Below are 25,862 nucleotides of genomic sequence, written 5' to 3'. Positions count from 1 at the left end.
TGTGTCAGTACTGCAGTTTCATTCTTGTTTTGTAGCGTTCATTTATAGTCAAATGTTTTCTAACAGTTTCCAATAGTAATGGGATAGTAGTGGAATGATTTCAAGGTTAAATTTATTCTTTGCTATCTCATATCTAGGAATCCAACCTCTTATTGACATCTTCATTATTTTCTTTGTAATACCAGCGTTCAGATTTATTGAACGTTCACTGTGCCAGGCAATTAGCTCTATGCTTCAATGGCATTGTCTTGCCGAATCCCCATCTGAGGTCTGTACTCAGGGTCACACAGCTGACAAAAAGCAGAGCTCAGGTTCCAGCTCAGGGCTCTCTGCTGCCCAAGGTGGGTTTGTTCACTGCTCCAGTAAGCCGCTGTGTGTAGTGGTAGTAAGTGGGCTATGGGTAAGTACAGCAGACAGAGCTGTGGTAAAAAATCCACTGCAAGTCCCCCTAAAAATAAGGGGGCAGGTGTGGCTCAGTGGATTGAGTGACTTAGTGGATTGAGTGCTGGCCTGGGAACCAAAGCAGCACTGGTTCGATTCCCAGTCAGGGCATGTGCCTGTGTTGTGGGCCAGGTTCCCAGTAGGGGGAGTGCAAGAGGCAACCACACATTGATGCTTCTTTCCCTCTCTTTCTCCCTACCTTCCCCTCTGCTTAAAAATAAATAAATAAAATCTTTAAAAACAGTTTTAACTTACTTCTTACTCTTTTCTCAGAATAGGAAAACTTCTAGTCTATTAGTCCAAGAATGTTTGGTTAATGGGCCAATCCACAAATATTGCATAGGACTTCTGTTACACATTTTAGAAGAAACTGTTGAGGAAATTGTTTTTGGGAAACCAAAGTGATACAAACATTTTGTGAAGAAACAGAAAAACTTTAAAAGTAAAATTGATGGGTCTTGAATTTAAGACTGTGACCCCCCCATTTATCATAAATCTAACAGAATTCTATATCAAATATTAGGCCAGATTCTCGGTGTACGAGGATGAAAAAAATTACAGTCCGTGTCTTTAAGGAGTGCGTGGTCTGTTTGGTTCGGTATCCAGCCACCTGCTTTTGTGAGACAGGGTTTTAAAGAGATTTTTGGGAAATTACAGGATACTCACTTCCTATTTTGTTAACAAATACCCCTCTCTTTTGTTGCTCAGAAGCATTAAATTTTAACTTAAGCAGTTTCTTTTTTTCTCCAAATGTTCATATGTCTTTTGCTTAATAACTGTCTTCAGCTCCTCACTTTCATTCCCCTCACAAACCGCAGGCGCGATGGCACTCAGATGGCAGTCATGCACAGTGCACGGAGAATACCCACTGACTTCTGGGGCCGGGGCAGGGAGACATCCACGCTGACCAGCGTCTGCCGGGGGAGCAGTGCCTCCCGCGTCTGCGGGGTGCTGCAGGGCGCCCGCAGCGTGCACCTCCTACGCATTTCACGTCCTCTTAATTTCATTACTGTGGCGGCACTGTGGTCTTCTGCCCTTTTTCACTTCAAGTATGGGCTTTCATACGCTTCTGTAGGCCCTTTATGAGGCGAGCCTATGAATGAAAAACAGGTCTCTAGTTCTAAGTAACTAATTCAGTGTGAACTTTCGGAATGTAACCATGTTGTAAACTTTATTTTATCATGTCCCCAAAATGGCCCTTTCATCCATCGTTTCCCAGGAAAACCCTATCTAATAAATGCATCAGGAGGGCAAGGCATGATTATTAGTAAACAACCCTAAGGCCTCAGTAGCTCAGAGAAGAGCAGTGGTTTGTTTCTCACTCTGTTTGTGTGCGTTACAGGCGAGCAGGAAGTGCTGGCTTTGTCAGCACCAGTCACGGACACAGGCTGGTGGGGCAGGAGCGTGGGGAATTGCAGACTTCTCCTAAAGGTCCCGTGGAAGTGATAGAGAGTGTTTCTATTTTCACTGCCAGCGACGACAAGAAGTCATGTGGCCATGCCACACGTGAGGGGTGGGTCGGTGCTTGGAAGCGCAAGAACTGGAGCGTGGGCGAGCAAGCAGCCTCACGATCCTGGAAGGTGTTTTCAGTCTCTCTGGCTTTTAGCTGGGTTTCCAGGGTTAATTGAATCTCTTAAAAAGCATACCCTGAAACACTGTAGCGAATACTACCATACGTACTATATCTAGCAACTGTCACAGCACACAGCACACTGAGTGAAAGGTAGAGTTACATGACGGCGTGACTGAATGTTGACTTCCTCGGTTACTAGCTAAGTGATACAAATGACTTAACCCATACATCAGTTTTCTCATCTCCGGGACGTGGATAATTATTGTACATATTAATAGGGAAGGGTTAAGTGAGGTAATGCAGTAGATGTTAGGGAATTATATGTATGTGAAATGATGATAAAAATGCATAGCATAGAAACAATAGATCCAGAAATGGGTCTTTTTTAAAGTTTTCCAGGCGTATACTGTTAGGGGTATTTGATCATTTTGTATTCAGGTTTTTAAAATCGATTACATCCTTCTTTTGTTAAATATATTCTTAAACTTACCTTAATGACATGAGGACAATTTAAATTTTTATTGAGCAGCAGTGCAGTGCAGTAGTTACAGCCACAGACTGTGGAGCCAGAGGGCCTGGGTTCACGTGCTCTGCGAGCCTCAGCTGTTACTGTTTCCGTCATCACTGATTCACGCTTGTAACTCTGGAGACAACTTATTGTACAAGGCTGCAGACAGTACTGTGCTCAAGTATCCGCCCTTTCTAAATGGCCCCTGAATGGCCCTCGCTGGTGTGGCTCAGGGGATTGAGCACCAGCCTTGCAAATCAAAGGGGTGCAGGTTCAATTCCCAGTTGGGACACGTGCCTGTGTTGCCAGCCGGGTCCCCAGCAGGGGGCGTGTGAGAGACAATGACACACTGATGTTTCTCTCCCTCCCTCTCTCCTCCCTCCCTCCCTCTCCTCTCTCTAAAAATAAGTGAAATCTTAAAAATAAATAAATAAATGGCCCCTGAATGGCATGCATTTTTAGTGTTTTTACACAGTTCTCCTGTGTCCCATCTCGTCCTTGGCTGTCACTCCTCATTTCCCCTCCACCAGCAGCAGTCCTGTGGCGGCCATTCTCCTCCGCTCTGAGGACACGGTTCCAATCTCCTGTGGTCTTGGACGCCGACAGCTGGACGTATTTGACGTGTACAGTTTGTGAAAAATGAATTCCAAATGAGCGCCTGCAGGGTTCTCCTCCTAGTGATGTGTGTTGCACGGGCCTTGCGACGTTCCTTCTGACTGTGAAGAAACCCGTTTTGCTTGATTGTGCTGCCTGCCGTGTTTAAAGCAATGGCATTCCGTGCATACGTGATTTCCTGATGAGTGATTATTAGGATGGTCACTCTTACATGTGTTAATGTAAATGTTACTCGTGTGGAAATTAAATCATTACCCCCTAACACAATAAACTAAAGTTCTCAGTTGAGTAATGATATATTTAATATCTCTGATCTTGGCCAGTACTTTTATATACAAGTTGTAGTAAGGAAGCATTTTAGAGAACATATTTTAAAGGGATAGGAAATAATTCATATAGAGCAGAAACTTTCAAACATCTTTAACCCAAACTATAGTGAGATACATCTTACATTACAACCCAGTACTCACACACGTGATGCGTGTATGTGCCTATATCCATGTGTGTATATGTATACATATGTGTGCACTATATTTTATTTATGACATTTATTATACATTGTTTTTATATGTAATTTTTTAAATGTTCACAAAGAAGTATTTACCATTTCTATGTGTAATGTGCCGTACTTTCTACTTTTTATTTTACTATGACTCACTGATTTTATGTTCCGTGATTTTGCTGTCAGTTGAAAAATACTGAACTCGGGGAGTGATTAGACCTTTTTCCCTTCAAATCTTCAGGAAGGTCACTGTCTCTGCTGGACTTTTAATGTGCTGAATTGTTGATACTCTACATTATTCCGGGTTATTCTTTGGCAGAGACTTGGAGTGATTACATGGGAAGGAAAATTGTTTTGAAACGGGTCAGAAACCTTCTGTGAATCTAATATGTGAAGGATCTGGGGCAGGATGACAGCTAGTGGGGAAGAGGGGGAGGGGTGGGGGGCCGAGCAGACGGAGCAAGGACTCACGGACACGGACAGCAGTGGGGTGACTGTGGGGGGGGAGGGCACAGGGGTCTAAATGGTAACAGGAGATACAATGACGATTCAATTTAAACAATGTAAAATACAAAGAAAATAGCTGGGCTGCATTTCCTTCCCTGCAGTCATGCAGAAGGGGTTAAAGGGCGCACCGTAGAACACGAGGGGTCAGTTCGCCCCTTCATTAGAAGTAAATTCATTGTTTCACATGCGCTCAGGTTGACAGATGACTGAATTAAAGAATTACTCGTTTTATAGAGAGAAATTACTCATTTTTTAAAAGACGCAAAAAACGCACAAGCACTTTTGTAGGTCTATACATGTGGTAGAACTTTTCAGACGTGATTTTTAAGGGATGCTGTTTCAGCTGGAAATGCTATCAGATTTTAAGTAGGTTTTCTTTATTATCATTTGGGGACTCCATAACCGAAAAATCTTTTTATACTTAATAATAGATTACTTTAACTAGAGCACAATGAATCTTTCAGATTCCAATAAAGCTGTGCTATGTGAACATTTAATCCCCTTCTCCTGTATCCTGAAACATTCAACTAGTATATTGCGACCCCTGCTGTTGTGAGAATTGCTGAGTAACTGCAATGTGCGTGTATAGGATCTGAGTAACTGTTAAAGGTGGAGAAGAGTTTGTCGTAGAGTTCACTTTTGCCATGTGAGGCCCCCCGTGAATTATAATTCAGTATTACCAAAATTGATATTGTTTGATCACATAAAGCATTTCATTTAAGAATATTGAATTTTTTGCTTTTGACATCAGGGACACATAAAGAAAAATAAGAAATTTTAGAAATTATTATTTAAGTTTCTCTTTCTCCACTTAATCTTGAAATTGATTAAAGAGTGCTGATCTTTTCCGAGGCATAGAGGATAGCATTTTCTCTCAAATGCTTCAAAATTTTTATTTGGGTTCGTGGGAAACCTTGTATCTAAATGTTCCTTTGCTTTTTTTTTTTTACCTTAAATGCCACCCAAATTACTCATTTTTTATTTTATTTCCTGATATGTTATTTTACAAAGACTTCACAAGGATCTTCAAGTTATCTCTGCCTAGTTCAGTGTCAGTAACAAGTCTTGTCACTTCTTTCGCCCCTGTGCTTGCCGTGGTTCCTCGTGCCCGGTAACGTCGTGTTTTCGTCTGGACACCTGTCCGAGCCGATGGTGCCGGCAGACGCGACTCTGCGTGCAGATCGGGTCGGACCGGGAGCTCGGCTTCACGCGTCCCATTGATAGGCAGTCTGTTCGGGTTTCTACGGTGTCGAGTTAACTTTCTTAAAGTGCTTAAAGATTTTTTGGCTCCTCTAAGAATCCAATCATCAAAACATGCAGTCCTTTGTCATAAGTCCTTAAGCCATTTGACCTTGACGTGTCTCGGGAGTGCTTCCTTATGTCAGAATACCCTGGCTCGGGAGACGGCGAGGAAACTCCTGTCACAGTGTATTCTTCAGTCCCCCGGAGGACGCGCCGACAGGGTTTCAAAAGCCACTTGAAAAGCTGAGTCTTTTTAGCTTTTTCTCTGATGCGCCGGGCAAATAACGATTTTGCACTTCTCAGCTGCTTTGGCTCCATGTTTTTTAAGCGGAGAGTTGTTTGATGTGCTCGGGGGGGTGGTTAGCACAGGGGCGAGCGTAAGCGCACAGGAGAAGGGTGCTCGTCGGAAGAACCCAGATCCTCCTGACGCTGGTTTGTTGCATGGAGTTCAAGTGTCACGTAGCAGCAAGAGCGCATTCCAGAGTGCGTACTTAGTGGTTTTGTTTTAAAAACTCTGCTGAACTCCTTTAGACAATTTTGAGTTTATCGACTTTTCCCCCCCTTGTGAATTATATTAATATGTGTTTTAAATTGTGTAATGTTCCAAGTTTTTATTTCAGCTTTTCAATTTTTAACTTTATTTTCAAAGGAATTTAAGCTCAAGAGAATAGGCCTTATAAAATATGCAGGTCTCATCAGACATACGTGAGTTTTTGCATTTGTTAAAATAAAAACCGAATAGGTACAGCCAGCGTAACAGTGAGGCAGATGAGCTAGCTGCCCGTAAATTATAGGCACTCGCCACTTCCCACGGTTTCTTTGCTCTTTTGTAAGTCTTCCCTGCTCAGTGTGACATTGCAGGGATTCAGCGTGATGGGGAAGAGCATCAGTCTTCAAACTGTTGCTCTCGGGACCCCACTTCACGCTCTTAAAAGTTATTGAGGATCCCCCACAGAGCTCTTAATTATGAGTGGTTATATCTATGAATATTTCTCGTATTCAAAATTAAAACCGAGGAAAATTTTAAATATTTGTTAATTTTAAAATAACAGGCCTGCTACATGTTGAGATAAATATTTTTATGAAAAGTAAATTTTTCCCCAAACAAAACTTAGAAGAATGGCACAGTTTTACACTCCGCAAATCCCTTTGAAGTCAGGCCTTAGAGACAGCAGTTGGGTCTTGTGTCTCACTCAGCAGTCTGTTGTGGCATCACATGTCACGTGTGTAGTGTGTCATATGTCGTGTGTGTCACATGTGTCATGTGTGCTGAAGCCCCCTATGAAAGAAGGAGGTTTTAAAAAGGGAAATAATGCATTAACATTGCTACAGACATGGTGTGACTTTGCGGGCCTCCTTTAGGGGTCCTCAGGGCATGTTCTGAGTCAGGGCATGCCTTTATTTTTTATCTTATTTTTTAAAAATTTTAATTGTTCAGGTACAGTTCTCTGTCTTTCACTCCCATCCCAGCCCACGCCCCCAGCCCTTCCCACCTCCCTCCCATTTCCAAAGCGGCTAATTCCTAATGAATGAGAGCACTCATGGTGGTGATACTTCACCAGGAGTCTCAGACTGGCTGCTCAGATAAAGTCAGGAGACATGTTTGATTTTGCCGAAATGTATTTTCTTAGTCTTCTGTTTGAATTTCCGGGCATGACCCAAACCGTCCCATTCCCCTGGGATAACCCTGATTTTTCTCTTACTCTTAGCATTTAGTTACGTTTCTTCCCTTTCTCTTTGGACATCTGTGTGTGCAGCCACTCCCATTGTAGGGGCATGTGTGCCAGGGTCCTCGGTGCTTTGCGAGGAGGCGGGAACCATGGCACGGTGCAGGGGTGCGGAGAGGGAAGGCCCCGCACACGCAGGGGCGGCTGCACGCCGTGCATTCTGACGGACTGACGGTCCTGGGCTCCCAGTGCTGCCCGGCAGTCATGCTGCGTTTCCGTTGCTCGTTGCCCGCTCGCCTGGGTGAGGAGTTCGTTCCTCTGTCTTCTCAAAGATCCAGCCTTACCCGTCCTCTCCCTCAGCTGACCTCCGCTCGTTACCTTGGTTTGCTGCTTTCCCAGAGAGAGGGGAAACAGTCAGCCGAGAAGGCCTGTGAGCTCCTGGGGCTGCACCGACCCTCGACCCTCGACCCGACCCGTGCTCCTGCCCCTGCCTGCACTCTGTCCGCCTGTTCCTCCCGTCACTGGGCTGCACCCGCCTCCCAGCGGCCAGCCCTCCCGGCCACCGCCTGCGCGTTCACCTGCTGGGCTCCTTTCCCCAGAGACGCCCCTCCCGCCTGCCCGTGCCATCAGTTCTCCTGCTCCAGTGGCTCGCTCCCGTCCTCGTGCATGTAAGCTGTGCCTCTGTCTTCAAAAAAATTCATCCTCACCCTCACGTTACTCTTCTTCTGCTCCGCTGTCATCCCCTGTCCTTTCTCACCGTCAGTGCAGATCTCTCCGAAGAGCCATCTTCATTCCCTGTGTCCCTTTCTCTCTCCCTTCGTAAACATGTTCACTTCCCTTCCGGGGCCTGCTCCTCTTCCTCGCCCTGTCTCCTGTGCCCCCCCCCCTTCAGCTCCCTCCCTCACCGACCTGTGACCTTCCCGGTCTCGTCCCATCAGGCGTGCCCAGCCATCTGGGTCCCCTGGCGCGCACTGCGCCGTGTGCCTTCGGCAGGTCCCGGCGACCCATGTTGCCGAACCCGGCAGTCAGCTTCCGGCACTCCCCCCCTCCGCCTGTGCACAGCACTCCACACAGTTCTCTCTTCTTTCAGCCTTTTGCCGACTCCCCAGGACACGGGACTCCCTGGTTGTCCTCCCAAGTGGCCGGCCCTTCTCAGCCTCCCGTCCGCCTCCACCTCATCTCCCCAGTCTACACCCTGGGGTGCGGGGCGGCGTAGTCCTTAGGCTTTTTCTCTGCCCGCACTTACTTTTTTGGTGACTTCACCCGTTCCATTTCACTGTCTGCCTTTACTTACAGAAACAGAAAGGCAGGCAATGTCAGCCCCGTCTCTGTTCTCTCACTGCGGACATTACCACCTGGATGCCTTGTAAGTCCCTGAGGCTCAGCACATTCAAAGTTAAGCTCCTGACCCTCTTCCCACCCTTGATCCTTCCCAAACCCTTTATTTCCACACTCTTTCTCCTCCACCAGTGGGAACGTCCTCTTTCCAGTGCCCGGACCCGGAGGCCGCGCTTTTCCTCCACGCCCACATGCAGTCTGCCAGCCCAGCCCGTCTTCAGCAGGCAGCCGCTCCTGCCCGGTCGCCCTGGTCGCCACGCCGTCACCCCCTTCCTGCTTGAGCACAGCAGCACCCCGACTGCCCCTGGGCGTCTTCCTTGCCATGGTCTTTTCTGGACACAGCACGCAGGGTGGTCCGGTTAAGGTTTAAGTCGAAGCATGTCACGTCTCTGCTCAGAACTCTCCGGGGACCTTCCGTTTTCCTTTACCGTATTTACAGCTTCATCCCTGACTCCCGGTGCTCTCTTCCTTCCTCTTTGTTGTTCCCCACAGCACTTAATCACCACGTAATTTATCTTCCGTCTGTTTATCTTGCTCGTGTCACCACCCACCCACCATCGCCACCCTGTCCCAGGCCCCAAAGACTCCAAGCTCCATGGAAATGTATCCGCTTTTTTCACTCCTGTGTTCCCGGAGCCCACCACGCCTGGCCCATTGTGGGTTCTCAGTAGATACTGGTGGGTGGCTGGGTGGATTCATGTATGGAAGGGATGAACTTCCCAAGAGCTGAGCTGGAATCTTCTTCTTTCCCTTCCCTCTTCAGCTGAGTGACGTTGGGAAGGCCAGTGGATGTTTACTGAGCCTGTTGTCTTGTTCAGAGAACAGGAGGAGAAAATAGGACCGAGGTCAGAGGACTGTTGTGCCGAACAGATGAGAGAACTCACGGGGAGCTGTATCCGGGTGTCAGGGTGAGGAGGGGTGAGAGGGAGGGACAGCTGGGGGCTACCGGTAGCTGAAGGAAGAGGACCAGGAGCACCGCAGACGTCTTCCTGCTTCCCAGTCCCCACGGTGTCGGGGTTGGTTTGCAAACATCGCAGGAGCGCTGCCGTGTCATGTGCACGTGTCGGAGTCCTCAGTGCACTGCGCAGACGCAGGGCGGGGCTCTCCTTGCAGGGTTCCCAGAGCGCGGCTCACAGGCCCCCGCGCGCTCGCGCGCTGCCGCTGGTCTGTGACTCGGAAACCCAGAAACGGAGAATAGGCCTTTCCGCATGCAGAGTGCCTTAATTAGATAAAGGTATATCTTCTGAATATAATAGTGCAGATTTTGAGTTTCTACTTGCATCTGTTTTATTTAATTTCATTTTTATTGCACTTTACAAAAGCATTGATCTTTGACACATTGAGAGGAAAGGTGAAAACCTGGCCCTACGCCGTAGGCCGTCTGAGGAGCACCGTGGAGACGGAATGACAGGTTTGGTCCGGGACGATCACGCTGTTCTTCTGGAGAACTCAGAAGTCCACGTGATGTTGAAGCCAGCATCCCAACGACGTCTCCTGGCCACAGTTTCCTCTTTTATTTATGAGCAGAGATGAGAACATTTCTAAAAAATTGAGGAATTAGTAGTGTTACCTAGAGATGTTGCTAACCTGTTCAGTACTTACAGAAATTGTAATAGCTAAAGGTCACACTCATAATCAATATTCATCAAGTACTGAACTTGGCAGTCTAACATATAATTTGTGAATCTGTGTTCAAGGTAACTAAAAAAGTTAACAATCTCAGACGTCTTTGTTAAAGTTGCCCTTTGCTCTGCAGAGCCGCGCTGGTCACTGTCTACAGGTGACACTGCGTCCTGCTAGTGTGAAAGTGTGATCCCAAGTTCAAGTCTTGATTCGAGCCCTAGCTGTATACGTTTTGATTCTCTAAATTTGAGGAGAGCGAGTCCATACTAATTTCATAGCCGGCCTGTGCCTGAACTAATCTGATTGGTTATGGCAGGAAAATTAGGGTTCCCGGGTTCAACAGCACGCTGCCGTGCCTGGTTCACAGTTCCGCGGGAATCGTTTCCGAAAGGGTCCAAACTGTAGCCAGAGTTTTGATGTTAGACCGTATTCTCTTCACTGGAAACCAGGGTCTCTGAGGTTTTCCGAATCCACATAAATGCTGCTCTGTACTGCGAGGGACCCCCAGGGGTTTTGGGAGGAAGAATGGCACCTGATCCATCTCGAACTGCGCTGCATTAGGTGATCTGGGTTTCGGGGCACTTTCCAGGCTGTGGAAAGGCTTTATCAGCATGAAGGGAGTCAGGCCAGGTGGAGAGTTAAGTGATGAATGTTCGAGTCCTTCCGGTGGAGACAAGTCTGATTTCCCTTATTGCTGAAGAGGGCGGGGGCAGATACGGCGGGACTCCAAACTTTGATCACTTGGAGATTAAGGGTTATTTTATTTGACCACTCTGTCATAGGCCCTTAAAAGAAAATTGGGAAAGTTAGGTTCTGAACATCTTCGAAATTCCTCCGTGATGTGAAATTTACTTTTTTCATTACACATTAATATGACTTCATTTTTAATTTATCCAAAGCATCATAAAGTGAAGAAATAAAGCTTGTCTTTTTTTTGAAGAGAGTAATATATTATAAATGACCTTTTCTGACTTGATTATTAAAAACTGTTCGGAAATGGTCAGAATAATGCTTTCCAATTAGGAGGTGTTTGTTATTTTTTGTTTTTTTTTAAAACTAGGTTGCCTTTATGAAGGTTTCTTTAAGAAACTCAAAGTAGATTCTTTAATAACTTCATTTGGCCTGTTTATTACAAAACTGTTATGGAATTTCACACATCTGTTTCGGAACGCAGCTCCTCGTAGACTACTGCGGCGTTTCTCCCTTTTAATGGGCCTCATTATCCTATAAATAAACCTGCGCCTTCTTACCTGATCAAGTGAGCAAACAATGGGGGTTAGATGTGGCGCGCGCCCTAACAGAAAGCACATGTCCAGCCGTCAGGGCGAGGTAGAGTCGTATCAAGATTGCTTGAAGTTATTAATGGCAGTAAAATTTATGCTTCCTCCTGTTTTCCCAATTAAATCAAGAAGCCTTTTTTCTTAAGATTCTTCTGTCACCAGCTGGTTCCAATACCCCGTGTGTGAATTTTGCCTGGGGTGTCTCCATTTCTAGATGGTAAAAGCCGGCCAAAGCACATTAAGTGCGCGGTGTGGACCTGCAAGCTGGAAAGCAGGCATTGTTAGGGGCTTTACTTTGGTCCGTGTCATTTGTACCACAAATATGCGTATTTTGTAGGGTGTACTACAAAAAGTTGCCGTGATGTGCTCTGGGTGTAATGAAAGAATACTACAGACAAGGTAGTAAGATAACTGGAAACATTCTGAAATATTTGAAAAATAAGGTGCAGGGCAAAACATACAGTTGTCCATACTAAGAAGGAAGGAAAATGCATGCAAGTGTTGGATCTTAGAGTACTTATTTAGTGAATACCTTAATGTAACAGAGCTGTTGAGCTTACTGATATATTTATAATTTCAGTTTCTTATAGTTTTTAAATTAAATAATTGGACACAAAAGCCATTATCCACGAACCATTGCATCACAAAACTATGGTTACACTTGTTTTCATGTGGACCATTGTAACCTTTGTTATCCCCCCACCCCTCAGGTCATGGTTAAAAAGTTTGGTTTTCATCTGTGTATCTCTAATCTTCACTAGATTTGGCTGTGAACAAACATATTAAAACACAGGAGACTGTCCAGTATAGCTGCATTCTTAAAAGTGGGCCTCTCCAGCTTCACGTTCTCACTGAGGCTGTACAATGATGCTGGGGGTGTCTGCAGTCTGTGCACTGAGGAGTTGAGTGTGAAGTTACACGGAAGCGTGCGCCAGAGGTGCTCTGATGTTCCTTCTGTGTGGTCAGTATCTGTGCTCAGTACTTGCTGCCCCTGCCTTTTCAGTGATGCGTTTGCCCGTGGCGTTTTCAGTACATTGAGAGAGCGTTAAGGGCTCTAACTCTGTAGGAAACTTAAGAGACATTTGTGACTTTTGAACTGTGTTGTATTCTTTGTAGAATACAAAAGTCTATGTAGACTTTCTGGGGTAAGGCATTGCCTTAAGGCTACTTTATTCTGACAGAGGGGTGCTTGTTTGCCCACTTCTCTCATCTTTTCGCGGGGCCTGTGAGGCTTCAAAGGGAGCTCCTTCTCGGAGCAAAGGCGTGGAGTGCAGGAGGGAGCGAGGGTCGGGCTGGGGCCGCGGCCCGGCTGGTGCTCTCGCTCTGTCGGCACCGAGTGCCGGGCTGGGCCACCGCAGAAGCGGAAATTTGGCCCTGCGTTCTGCTGTTCAGAACTCATGTTTCTGCGGGACGGAACTGTGAACGGAAAATCCCAAGTGTCTTACAAAATTAGTAGCTAAATGGTGCTTTTACTAATCACTTCGGAGATGAAAACACGGAAGACATTTTAAAATTCCCAGCCCGTCCGCATGGGCTTGCCCTTAATGGGCAGGACGCGGGCCGCGGGAGCAGCCCGGGAGCGGGGCTTGGCTCCTCCAGCTATCCCAGCTGAACTGCAGCTGCAGGTCTCTTTAACAGGGAAAGGAAAAAAAAACCCTGAATGTATTTTATAAGTGCAATAATTCCCACAAAATCAGTGACTGGAGTTAATGACCAGTTTGTTAAGGCATTAACTGCCCTCAGCTGGGAATGACCAATTTGGGGCTGCACAACTGCTAAGATAATTCAGGAACACTTTCAAATAATGATCCAGCTAATTAACGGTGAATTCCTGTGGAAATCCTATCGAAGTACTTACGACCTCTGCATTTAATAGCCAGTGAGTTCATCATGATTCATGTTTATAGCCATAAATACCAAAAGAATCATAATGCCCAGGCCGTTTTCTTTCCACCCTGGCCCTTATTACTTGAACAGATTCCACTAATCTACCTCCAGCCATTAAGGCCTTGTTCTCAGACTACCCAGCCTTTCACTGCCCTGCTCGAATCCCCAGCGCCTCTGGTGCCGTGCCAGCGTGCCGAGGACTGGCGGCCTGTTGTGACCTGGGGCGCTGCTCGGGAGTGACTGTTGTTTGTGAGTCTTCAAGGGGCCCTTTCGAAACGCCTGCCCCTTGTGGGGTGTGGAGGACTCGGAGCTGGGGAGCTGGAGCTTAGGGGGTTCACAAATCCGGAGGAGAAAATCATGCCCTCCAGCCCCTCGCATTTGTTCAGCAGCTACAAATTGTTGGGTGGTGTTTTTTTTTTTTTTGAGGTTTATGTCTTAAGAACTAAGATATCCTTTCTTTCAATGAAGAAGATTATTAGCTTATTTTACTTGGGCCATTTAATCTCTCTTAATGACTGTTTATTGCTACATGATCTGCAAATTGATGTCATAATAAAGTTATAGGCTGTATTTTATTAAGTTAATCATTTATGCAATGATTAAATCAGGGAGCCAGTGCGTAAGTCACCTGTGGCCTGTGCACCGTCATCTTCGTGCGTACACTGCAGCCTCTAGGGCAGGAAGGAAGTGCGTGACATGGACCAAGATTTGAATCAGAATCCAGGTCACATCCGGGTAACAAGACCATTCATAAAATATTTACAACTTTCTTCTGAATAAAAGGGCAAGGGTCCGTGTATGTCTTTTTTTCACTCCTGCACCGATGTGATAGGGGATGGAAACGAGCCCGACAGATACTTGCACACCAGCTGATTGAACTCCAGGGAGCCTCCACCCAGACGGAACCTGGCAGCCCGTCAGCGGCTGGGCCCGACAGACCCCGAGTCCGGGACCTCCCCCGCGCGCCACCTCCTCGCACTCTGTCCTCAGGGAAGGTCTCTGGGGCAGTGCTGGCCACCTCCCGGTTTCGCGTGTTCAGTCGTGCTCAGCCCGGACACGGAGGGAGACGCCCGCAGGTTTTGTTGGCCTCGTGCACGCTGCTCAACGGGGGAGGCAGGCAGGTAGCTCGTTGGGAGGTTTGTCTTCGCGTTCTCGGACTTGTCTCCGTGTCCTTCCATCCTCTGCCTAGCCCGCCCCCTCCGCCACCATGTCCCACTCCAGCGGGGAGCCCAATTCTGTGACACGCGGGGAAGGCTGGAGGAGGAGGAGAGAGTCACAGTGTGTGTGGTGGCGGCAGTGGAGGAACACACTGATGACAGTAATCTACACTGTGACGATTTTCTTTTCTCCAGTTTATTTTCATTAAGGGATGTATAAACCGATGAGGACAGGCGAGTGCGGCCCGTGGTAGCACGGGGCAGCCCTCCTGGGCCTGTGCTTCCAGCACAGCGGGGCTTTCTGTGCGTGTGGCCGAGCCCCGGCTCAGGACGCACCCCCCACCCATCCCGCCCCATCCTGCCGCACTCAGGGGGCCTTGCCTGCCTCTCGGCCCTGCTTTGACTCTGAAATCCGGTCAGACCTCAAGGACGAAAGACACAACGTGTGTATGAGGGGCACCTGAGCGTCCTGCTGTGTTGGTAAAACAGAGAAACGTTGTCAATACAGTACTGCTGGGGAAAAGTGAGACGTACTGAATCGGTTTACTCTGGGTCAGCCGTGCTGACTGCTTTACCAGGGCTGTCACTCCGTCTTCACAGAGCAGCCCGTGGGTGGGCGGGTGCAGTTGTCGCCCCCACTGCACGGACGAAGCAGCTGCGGCCCAGAGAGGTCAGCGCTCTCACGGCCGCAGAGCCGGCAGGCGGCAGGGCCACCCCAGAACCCCAGTGGTCTGCCTCCAGAGCCTGAGCTCCTGCCCAGGTGCTGCCGCCTCTGAACACCATCTGCTCACCCTTTAGGCTCCCAGTGCCTTGTTTTCTCATGAAATCCCACACTGCTTGGTAGCAGTTCTTGTCCAATTTAGTGAGAGACTTTAAATATAACACTGCTTTTTTTTAAGATTTCATTTATTTATTTTAGAGGGGGGTGGAAAGGGAGAGAAAGAAACATCAATGTGTGGTTGCCTGTAGTGTGCCCCCTACTGGGGGCCCGGTCCACGACCCAGGCATGTACCCTGACTGGGAATCGAACCAGCGAGCCTTTGGTTCACAGGCCAGCACTCAATCCACTGAGCCACACCAGCTGGAGCTAACACTGCTCTTTTTTCCAGCTTTATTGAGATCTAAGTGACATATTATATTATGTAAGGTTAAGGTATACAACATACCGATCTGATGTCTATATGTATGGCAAAATGGTCCCTACGGGAAGGTTGGTGAACACGCCCATCGCCTCACCGTTACTTCTTCTGTGTGTGTGTGTGTGTGTGTGTGTGTGTGTGTGGTGAGAACTTGTGAGGTCCACTCCCTTAGTAAATTTCAAATATACAATACAGTATTGTTAACTACAGTTATCACGTTGTTTAATTAAAAATAGAATCAATCAGCAGATACTTATTGAGAAGCTTCCATGTGCTTTACTGTGCCTTGTAAGCATTTACGACCACCTTAGAATATGCCTAATATATGAAAAAATTCAGTAAGAATATAAAACTTTTAAAAACACTATTTTGATAATTTTATGCTGTGGTAGACACAAGGATAAAGCTGCTGAATTTATTCTCCCTGTTAAAATAGATTTAATAATCTTTTTGATATATTATTTATCAACTAAATTTACTTATACGTTTGATTTTTTTTCACTCTAAATATTTTCAAGGATTTCTTAGAGCCCACAATTTTCCAAAAGAATACCGTTTTGGGGATAGAACTTTTTAGCTAAGCAGTTTCCCACCTCTAGTTCTGTCACGACTCTGGAATCGCGTGCAGGCCCTTAAACTACGGCCTGTCTGCAGACAGGTGGAGCAGTCCCACGGCAGAGTCAAGTCTCATTGCGTTCGTCAGGTCTGTCATAGATGACACTCTTTTTTCCATTTCAAGGTACACAAATCTAGAATTATTTTACCTCACAAGTTCAGACACAGTCCTTATGCTGTAGAGTGTGCCTAGTTTATTTATAGCCTTTGGCATTTTATCATTATGTATTTTTTTATCCTCACCTAAGGATATGTTTATTGATTTTGGAGGGGGGGAGTGGGGGATGGGGGGGAGAGAGAGAGAGGAACATCGACTGGTTGCCCCCCAAGCGTGCCCCAGCAGGGGATCGGACCCTCAGCCTTTTTGGTGTGTGGGATGACGCTTCGCCCAACTGAGTTGTTTGGCCAGGGCAGCCGCTGGGCAGTTTTAATATTACAGATGCTCTTCTATTTCTTTTATAATATTGATTATTTTTCTAGAAATTAAATATATTTTTGTTCACTATTTCTTATACATCATCACTTTCAATGAACGATGTTAGTCTCATATTTTGATTTAAAAAGTAAGGGTGGGAGGCCAGTTTTATAGTGGGCTACTGAAAATGAGTAATTCTTAAGTTTGGGCTTAACTTTTTATCCAAAAACATACCTTGCAAAATATGCATTATCTTGTAGAAATTAGTGGTATTTCACAGATAGTTGGCTCTGTACTTCAGAACTGAAGTGTAGGGAGCGTGGCACAGTTTCTAGACGAGGGTTATCTAAGGGTTTGACTCAGTAGTTTATAACCTTTAATGCGCCAGTCTGAGAGTGTCACACCAAAAAGCCCACTCGTGCAAAGATCAGTCACCATGTCCGTGATTTCTCGTCCGCAGGCAACGAAAACTACAAGCAGATCGCCATGTGCGTCCTCTACCACATCAGCATGGACGACCGCTTCAAGTCCATGTTCGCGTACACAGACTGCATTCCGCAGGTGAGGGCTTTCCGTGTGCTCACGACGGGCGTTCAAAAACGTGTATCTTCCGCTTTTTCCTCTTCATTGGCCAGATGGCCTTTTCCTAAAAAAGAAAAATCGCTAAAAATATCTGTTATATTATAAATACAGAACAGTATAAAATGCAAATAACTTAGTTATCCAAAATGCAGGGATAATCATTTAACATTTTGGTCCATTTCCTTCTATATTGTCAAAAAAATTAATATATTGGGATTATTGTTGTATGTAATTGTAGATCACTTTATTTACTGAATAGACCATAAGTATTCTCACATGCCATTGAACATTCTTCAAAAATTTCTAATAGTTGTATAATATTCAGTTGCATAAATGTACCGTAATTTACATACTGTTAAATTGTATGTTTAGTTTTTTCTAGTTTATCACATAAAAACAGATGTAAGTAAACATCTATAAGCAAATAAAAAATATGGAATATCACAGTATATAAATGCTTATCCATTTCTCTGTTTTTCCTTTAGTTTTCTACTTTTAAATTCCTAAAAGTAGAATTACTAGGTAAAAGGTATGAACACTTGTGTATTTGATGCACACATGTTCATACCTTTTTTTGGGCCAATTAGTGGCCGAATTACCTTCCAAGAAGACATGGTTTGTACTTCTAACCAGCGTGTCACTTTTAACAGCACTAGGTGTTCCCATTTCTCTGAAAGTGGAGTGTCTATTTCTTCTTGTTTGCATTTCTATGAATACCAGTGAGCTTGGACATTTTTATATGTTTATTTTCCATGTTCTGTTATAAATTACTCATTCATGTCCCTTGCCAGTTTTTCCATTGCCGTGTTAATATTTTCATGATTAATAAATAAGATATATATACATAAGTATTTTAACCCTGTCATATTACAAGCACTTCCCAACTTTGTCACTTGCCCTTTATTCTGTTATGGTTGATGGTTTTCAGTGCTTTGCATTCTCTGATGGGAAAATGCGTCATCAAAATTATTTTATTTTTATACCACTGTTCTCAGTTGCTTCATATATTTCACATGTTAGGTCTACTTGTCTTGAAGGAGTTCAGTGATTTTTCCTGCATGGACTGTAAGGGCTCAGATTCTATACATTTGGATTTTACTCTTACAAGATTTACATTCATAGAGTAAGTTGTATGCCATTAATCTTTATTAAACTGAGTTCCAGTAATTTGATTATCTGATGATTAAAACACTGGTTGTGCTGATTTTTCATATTACATTATTTTCTATAAAAAGATTTTCTAAAAAGAGAAAGCAAAATTGCAGGATGTATAACATATACCAGAAATTATACTTTAAAAAACACTTTGGAAGAATATGAATTATACTTATTAAAGGTAAATGCTCTTAAGATTCCTAAAAGGTAATTTCTTTTAGCCTAATATAAGTTATTAAATTTATATTACTTTAAAAATAATTAATAAGTAGTAAAAAATGGGCCATAATTTCTCTTTTCATTAATTGACCATCCTTCTCTTCATTCCAAATCAGTAAGACAGTTCAGAAATTGAATTTTATATTCCAGAATTTTATTTACATGCAATTAGAAAACTGATAAAGCCTCAAGGATTCTTTCGCAGCCTTTAGGGTCAGGAGACAAACTGGTTGCGCGTGTTTGGAGGAAACAAGACACCCTGTGAGGAACACGCAGCACATCGTGGCTAACCAGGCAGGGGTTTTTGTGGAGGTGACTCACGGCAGGCTGCAGCCAGCGCGGAGTGGAATCAAACCTGGTGTCAGACAGGCTCTCAGGGAACGAGCAGCCGGGCCGGAGGGAGACCGCGGGTGATTTACGGCCGCGGCCCCTCTCCACCCCCACCCCCACCCCCACCCCCACCCCCACCCCCACCCCCACCCCCACCCCCACCCCCACCCCCACCCCCACCCCCACCCTGTTCCCAGGGCTGCGGCTGCGCAGTCCCGGCGCGCACGCCGCCTTCAGCCCCACGCAGCAGCGTTGGAACTTCCTCGACCGCCGGGGACAGATTGGGAAGCAGCCAGGAAAGAATAATATTCTCGTCCAGATTGACTGTTCTTACCCGGTTTAGATTTTTAGAAGAAGAATATTAAGTTAAAAAAGATACATGTACACCGAAAAGGGATGGAAAAACTTTGTTGAATTTGAAGTTACTCTTCTCTCTTACAACGTATATTCTCAGACATAAACTATAAAACTTTATTTTAAATAGAGAATCAGAAATAAGAGGCTGGTTAGGTTACCTTTGAGACATTGTTGTTATCTATTGCAGTTGGCAACTTTGTGTGTAGAAAATTCTCTCCGACCTTTGCAAGGACCACAGTCATGCATGTTTTCCTGCCAGACCGTCCCCGGGCATCAAACATGACTGCAGTGAGGTTTTCAGGGCACGTGTGGTGTGCATTTCATGACGGAAGTTTCTAAAACTCATTTCGTGCACAGCATTTTGTTTTTCTCTTTAAGAGTTCAACCCTTATAGGAAAAGGTGAGGTTATATTATCGAATTATGTCATAAATGTTGAGGCTTTTTGGTGTGAGGCCACATCATGAGAAACCAGATGATTCTCTGGAGTGTACTTGTTCCTCAAGGGCTGCGGGACCCCGGCCTTACGCTTTCTGGGGCTCAGTTCTGACACACTTAGGGAAGAGTGGACAGGGTCTGCTCGCTCCCCAGTTTCAGGCTCATTGTAAAATGAAAGGGTCACGGAAGGCAACTCGGGCACTGAAGGGAAATTTCCAAGCTTCCTTCAGGAATTAAAAATACACTCCTTGCAGAGGTATTGGCCTTCGAGGTAATAATACTTGTCACACCGGGCCAGCTTCAAGCTCATGGGTGACCACAACTGCTGGACCTGCGGATTAAATGACACTGTGTCTGAGGTTCAGAATGTTTTTGAGTGAACGCAGTCCTCGGTTCACTCTGAGGCCACGCGCGCGTTAGGTTTTGGCTTAGCAAAGCTCGTCGAGGACTGCCGCTGCGGACGCGCGGACGCCGCGGCTCAGGGGCGGCTCAGGGGCGGCTCACGTTCATCGCGGTGATCCAAACGTGTGCCGTCCGCTCGCGTCCTCTCCGGACGTCAGAGGCGTGTGTCAGGGAGGTCTCTAAACAGCGAAATGCCGTACAGAAGAACAGTGCTGTTAGTCAAACGTCAAACCTTTTTCTCATCATTCAGGGCCCGTCTACAGCTCATTTAAGTGCTGATCTCCTTGTATGCGTTTTGTAGGTTAAACCTATGATTAGATTAGATTTCACTTTTGAAAATTATCTAACATTCAGAGAAGTGAGTGTATATTCCACGTGCCTTATAATCTCTCCCAATATTATGTTGTTTTGCTTCTTTTGGATTTTATTGCCTCTAATTATCCAATATATTCTCATTTTTTCCCTGTTATGTCAGTATTCTGCCAAATTTGGGGGCCAGGGCAAGTCTTCCTTTACATATGATCTTAATGGTCTCAGTGGGTGAATTGTTTTAGGTAAGCATATTTGGGGATAACCAGGAGTTAATAGTTGTATTCTAATAATAGTTAAAAGTACACATTAACAGTTCATTGTTATTTAGACCTCTAAGATGCATGCTTTGTTTAAATAGGTGCAAATGCCATCCAGATGCTTATAAAAGTATTTATTGGTAATAGAGTGGCCAATCAAAGTGCATGTTTAGGTAATGATGTCATGGTGTTATTTAATATTTTACCCTGGAACAGTGTGCAGGGATCTTCCCAGTGATCCACATGTTCGCCGCCACAGTTGTCCTGCCTGGCCCCTCTTTGATCCACATGCTTCTTTTTAGCTGAACGCTGGTAAACGTCCTCTCTGACAGCCCCCTTTGCTCCTGCCTGCCATTATCTGCTGCAGCTCAGAAACCAGAGCATCACTTCAAACAGCGCAGTGAGGGAGTAGCCAGTCAGAAGAGATTCCTGAGGCATGCAAAGTCCTGCCATAATCATTCAAAGATGTTCGGGTGGGGGGCTGGGGGCGGGAGAGGTATGGTGAATGCAGAGAGCTGTGGGGGTTGGCCCCTGGTCACTGGTAAATAAGTAAAGTCAGGTGCCAGAGAGTCTAGACACAGTGATTTCAGTCGTGGGTCTTTGGTATCTGATACTCAATATGGGACTTGTCTGATTGAACACTATTGCCTCCTCATTGCGCAGGCTGAAGCCCTTTAAGGGCCTTCCTGTTAAATTAGTAAAAGATGACAATGGACACAGTTAAAGCAGAACAAATCTAGTTTTAATATTTCCTAGTTGTCAGCAATTACACTTACTTTTGAAGTGCCATGGGCAGCAATCAGATTAAAGACATCGTGTGGCACGTGCAGTTTGAACTGAACTATTATTTTAAAATGTGAATGCTTTAATTAAAATTGAAGTGTTTCTCTTTCCTATTATGAAAAACTAATTCTATATCATGATACATTTAATTCACATTTAGTCCTAATTTCTCTTGATTTTGGGGGGTGGGGTTTGGGTAATATTACAAATCATGCATTTAAAAAAAAACCTACCTCCTGATTATTCTACCACAGGACGTAACGTGGATATCACAAAACACGAAAACTCTCAGCTTCTCAGCAAGTGACTTGTGACCCCAATTGTAAGGGCAGTTTTCCTACTACAAGTTTAATTTTAAGTAAATAACAACAGATATTTTGCCTTCTTCAAGCTTTGCTTTTATGTAACATATTTTTGTTGTTACAGAAAGCTTCTTGTATCAGTGAAAGTTTGGGAGAAATTTGTAGTAGGTTTTTAATGAGTATGACAAACACACTAATTACATTAACTAGAGGATTGTCACCTACAATTTTATTGATTTGTACTTTATTTGAATCGGCAGTTGATTTATAAATAGGTAGCACATGCGTTAAATGTATATCTAACAAATTTCGATACTTTATTTTTGCCATAGAAATTTTTGGCCAGTAACATTATTAAGTGTTAATGATTCCTTACCCAAAGATTCCATTAGCAGCAACATCTGTGGTTAAAGAGCTGCCCTCTTGGGGAAGGCGTGATATACGCCGACCTGCTACAGTATTTTGTACTATTTTATACTTTTCAGCAAATTTTGTGTGTGTGTGTGTGTGCTTGTTAGAGTTATACCTAACTATTTTAGTTTTTGAGCAATTGTAAGTGGATTCGTGCTCTCTATTCTGGTTTCCAGTTGCTCCCTGCTAGCACATACAAGTACGATTGACTTTTTGTGTTGACCACGTATCCACTTAGAAGTTGTCTGGAACTAACACAGAGAATAACCAAAGCAAGATTTCATAGAATAGGGCCTAACCAGTCAACAAATAGTTATTATTCGCTTTCTATGTATAAGGCATTGTGTTTGATCCAGGAAGGCATGGTGAGCTAAAAAGGTATTACCCTGAAAAGAAACCAGAATTTTTTAGGTCATAAATGAAAGTCTACCTGTTGTTATCAATTTGACTTAGAGAAAAGTATCTTGACATAATGCGCACCGAGTTAGTTCGCTGATTTGCTAACAACGGAAGGGCAGCTCCTCAGGGCCGCAGCGCGGGGTTTGTTCGTTTCTCCTCTGCCACGGCCTCTCTCTCTCTCCCCACGACAGCCCGAAACCGCCGCTGAAGACGGGCGCGGGCAGCCTGCCTTCTCTTCCTGCTGTTCTGTCTGCCGCTCCTCCGACCCCTTCCCTTTCCCCCAGACCTGACTAAGGTTCTCTTCTCCTTTCCCACCTGTGCCCAGAGAGCTGGGTGCAGCCTACAGCTTCCGTTGTCAGCTAGATGGGACACTCGCTGAAAGTGTCCCTCCGGTCCAACCATGTCTTCCAACCCCAGGCCTGCATTTGTTCCTTGTGCTGAATAGGCACTAGGCTACTGAACAGGTCGCTCAAATTCAGCATACGTAAAACCAAAATCACTATCTTTCCTTTAAAGTTTTCTCCTACTTTTTCTCCCTTTTTTTGGTAAATGTCAGCGCCACCATCCCTGTCGGCACAGAAACCGGGAGCCTCCGTCGACCCTTCCTCTCCCGTAACCCCCACCCCCAGTCAGGGGCGGAACCGGCATTGGTCTTCTTCCCGACTGTATCTCCATCCGTCCTCTCCCCAGGGTCCCCGCTGCTGTCCCTGGACCGGACGACCGTCACCCCCCCCCCCCGGGGGTTTGGTCTGCCCTCCTGGGGGGTTTCCCTGGGCCTTTCTCAGCCCCTTTCGGTCTGTCTTCTGCCCTGGCCAGGTCTGTGTGAAACCCGGATCTCCCACTGACACGTCCCTTATTTAGCAGCTTTGGATGGCTTTTCGTTACCTTCAGGATGAAGTCCTAAATCCTTAAGGTGCGCGTCAGGGCCCTGCAGATCTGGCCTCTGCCCTCCCGTCTCTGGGCGCCCGTGCCCGCCGCCTGTTAGGCGCTCGCGGCACCGCGTTCTCGCCTCCTCGTAAATTCGCCCACGGTGCGGTCTTTGCTCAGAAGGCTCTGCTTCTGCACAACCTCAAACCCCTCACCCGTGTCGGCTTTACTTAATATTTGTCTCGTATGCTCCACTTTACTTGGAAGTTTGTATTTAATGCTGAGCGTCTAGTAGCCCATTGACCATTTATTCATTTAATTATTCAATAGTGAGAGGGTACCACTGCTCTATGTTGAAAATGTAATTGTGTTACATAATTTCCAACATACAGTCTAAGGTAACACACTGTGATAAACTGCTGATACTGGTGTGTGTGTGTGTGTGTGTGTGTCTCTCTCTCTCTCTCTCAGTAAAATAGCCCTTGTGCTCCTTGCTAGTTAATGAAGATGCTCTTTGAGTGCTCCGACGAGCGGATTGACTTGGAGCTGATCTCCTTCTGCATTAACCTTGCTGCGAACAAGAGGAACGTGCAGCTCATCTGCGAAGGTCAGTGCCTTAGGGCTGCGCGGGTGCCCGCGCCCGTGTGGCCGCTGGAAGCAGGTAACAAGGGGTTTAGAGTTGTGGGAGCTGTGTAAAGTCTACTTTAAAAGACTTTTTGAAACTATAGCTATCATCTTAAAGGTCAGACAGACTCAGAATATTCTTATCATGAGTAGTAAACACGCTTCCAAAACATTTTATACACCTTATTTGAAGTTTGATTTTTAAAAATGTTTCCTAGATGCAATAAAATTTTTAATTTGCACAGTAACCTGTGACATGGTTGGACAGCACAGTACAAATGTGTTAGGTATTTCTTCCTATGGTATCCTCGAAAATTCGCCTGTCATGCATTATGATACTTCAGAACCTCCTTGATAGTTTTTTTCTTATTTGAAAAGTATACACATTTGTTAACAAAAAGTACAAATGAACAAATAGGAAAAAACTTAACTCTTTACTCTCACTATCCAGAGGTAATCATAGATAAAATTTTGATGCACTACTTCTGCACATTTTTTAATTAAAATGGGGGTCTTTTCTCTGTGTGCTGTGACATTTTGAAGTTAATAATGTGTTGAGTGCATTGAATACCGTTCCGTGTAGTTTATGCGTTTGCTTTCACAAAACACAGCTGCCCATAGCTGCAAAATGTCTGCTAATTTAGATACTTAGTTTGTTGTCACGGCTTTTCTGTTACAAACAGCGACGCAGTGATGTTCCTTTCTGTGAGATGCTCCACGTTTCCATGTTTCCACTCTCAGGGTGAATTCTTAGAAGTCCCGTTTTTGCGGGTCAGCGAGCACTCGCAGGTTTCAAGTTTGTGTCGCACATCCCGTACACAGAGAGCACGTGCCGGGTGACTCCCTGTATGTGAAGTTCTAGAGCAGGCGAAACTGGTCTGTGTTTAATGAGAAGGAAGCGAAGGGAGAGAGGGAAGAGCGGGAAGAGGAAGCAGAGGAGGAAAGCAGAAAAGCGGTTGTGTTTGGGGAGCAGGATTGGAGGGGGCGGGGGAGCGAGGGGCAGTGTTCTGCATCTCCTGATGGGTCGATGCCACGGGGCAGGGGTAGCAGAGCAAGTCTGCTGGACACTTCAGTGTTGCGCATCTTACTGCACGTCAACTGGCTTTTTTGTAAACGACAAACAAAAATGATTAAACTTAGGTGCACCTGAATTTTACTGGGGGAATCTTCGTGTTTCTCTCTCAGGAAATGGGCTGAAGATGCTCATGAAGAGGGCTCTGAAGTTCAAGGACCCGCTGCTGATGAAAATGATCAGGAACATTTCCCAGCACGACGGGCCAACTAAAAACTTATTTATTGTGAGTCTCGTGTTCTGACCCGCTGCCTACTGCAGTGGCCTGAGAATCAAAGCTTTGCTGTAACACTGGGGACGTGACTTTTACCGAGTCAAGTACTCACTCGTGGCCCAGGTTGGCTTTCTGTCATCAACTTCCATGTAAGATTAACTCCTAGAAATTTCAACCTGGGCTTTAATGCTGTTTTGTTGTATGATCCCTACCCCCGCCCTTCCATCCTCACTCCAGTTTTCTTGCCTTAAACCAGTCCACCAGGCGCTTCCTCAGCAATTCAGCTCAAAATTGTGAAAACAAGAGAATCATGTTTGCTACTTATTTTTCCTCCCCTTGGGTTAAATGATTAGATTGGTTCTTCTGCAGAAATCATATTTTACATTTGTGTTGAAATTCTCTTTTATTCAGGATTATGTTGGGGATCTTGCAGCCCAGATCTCCAATGATGAAGAGGAGGAGTTTGTGATTGAGTGTTTGGGAACACTTGCAAATTTGACCATTCCAGACTTAGACTGGGAATTGGTTCTTAAAGAGTACAAGCTGGTTCCGTACCTCAAGGACAAACTAAAACCAGGTCTGTGCGAGCATCTCAGTTTTGTCTAGTTGTTAAACTATTTCTTCACGTTGT

The 25,862-nt window shown here is 45.3% G+C and overlaps 1 protein-coding gene across 2 annotated transcripts in view; it reads left to right on the top strand.

Annotated features, from left to right (window-relative positions):
* The window catches only part of KIFAP3 (kinesin associated protein 3), a 103,996-nt gene that overhangs the window by 29,467 nt on the left and 48,667 nt on the right, over positions 1-25,862 (top strand). For both annotated transcript variants that reach the window (XM_045838758.1, XM_045838759.1), the window contains exons 11-14: positions 16,970-17,070; positions 23,820-23,928; positions 25,131-25,243; positions 25,643-25,808. In XM_045838758.1, coding sequence (XP_045694714.1) covers positions 16,970-17,070; positions 23,820-23,928; positions 25,131-25,243; positions 25,643-25,808 — 489 coding nt within the window. The remainder of the gene's footprint in view (positions 1-16,969; positions 17,071-23,819; positions 23,929-25,130; positions 25,244-25,642; positions 25,809-25,862) is intronic.

This window comes from Phyllostomus hastatus, unplaced genomic scaffold (assembly GCF_019186645.2).
Source record: "Phyllostomus hastatus isolate PE091 unplaced genomic scaffold, TTU_PhHast_1.1 phas_contig_283, whole genome shotgun sequence".
In the NCBI taxonomy this organism is placed as follows: domain Eukaryota; kingdom Metazoa; phylum Chordata; class Mammalia; order Chiroptera; family Phyllostomidae; genus Phyllostomus; species Phyllostomus hastatus.
Note: the sequence above shows the minus strand (reverse complement) of the source record. Positions and strands in the feature narration are given on the sequence as shown.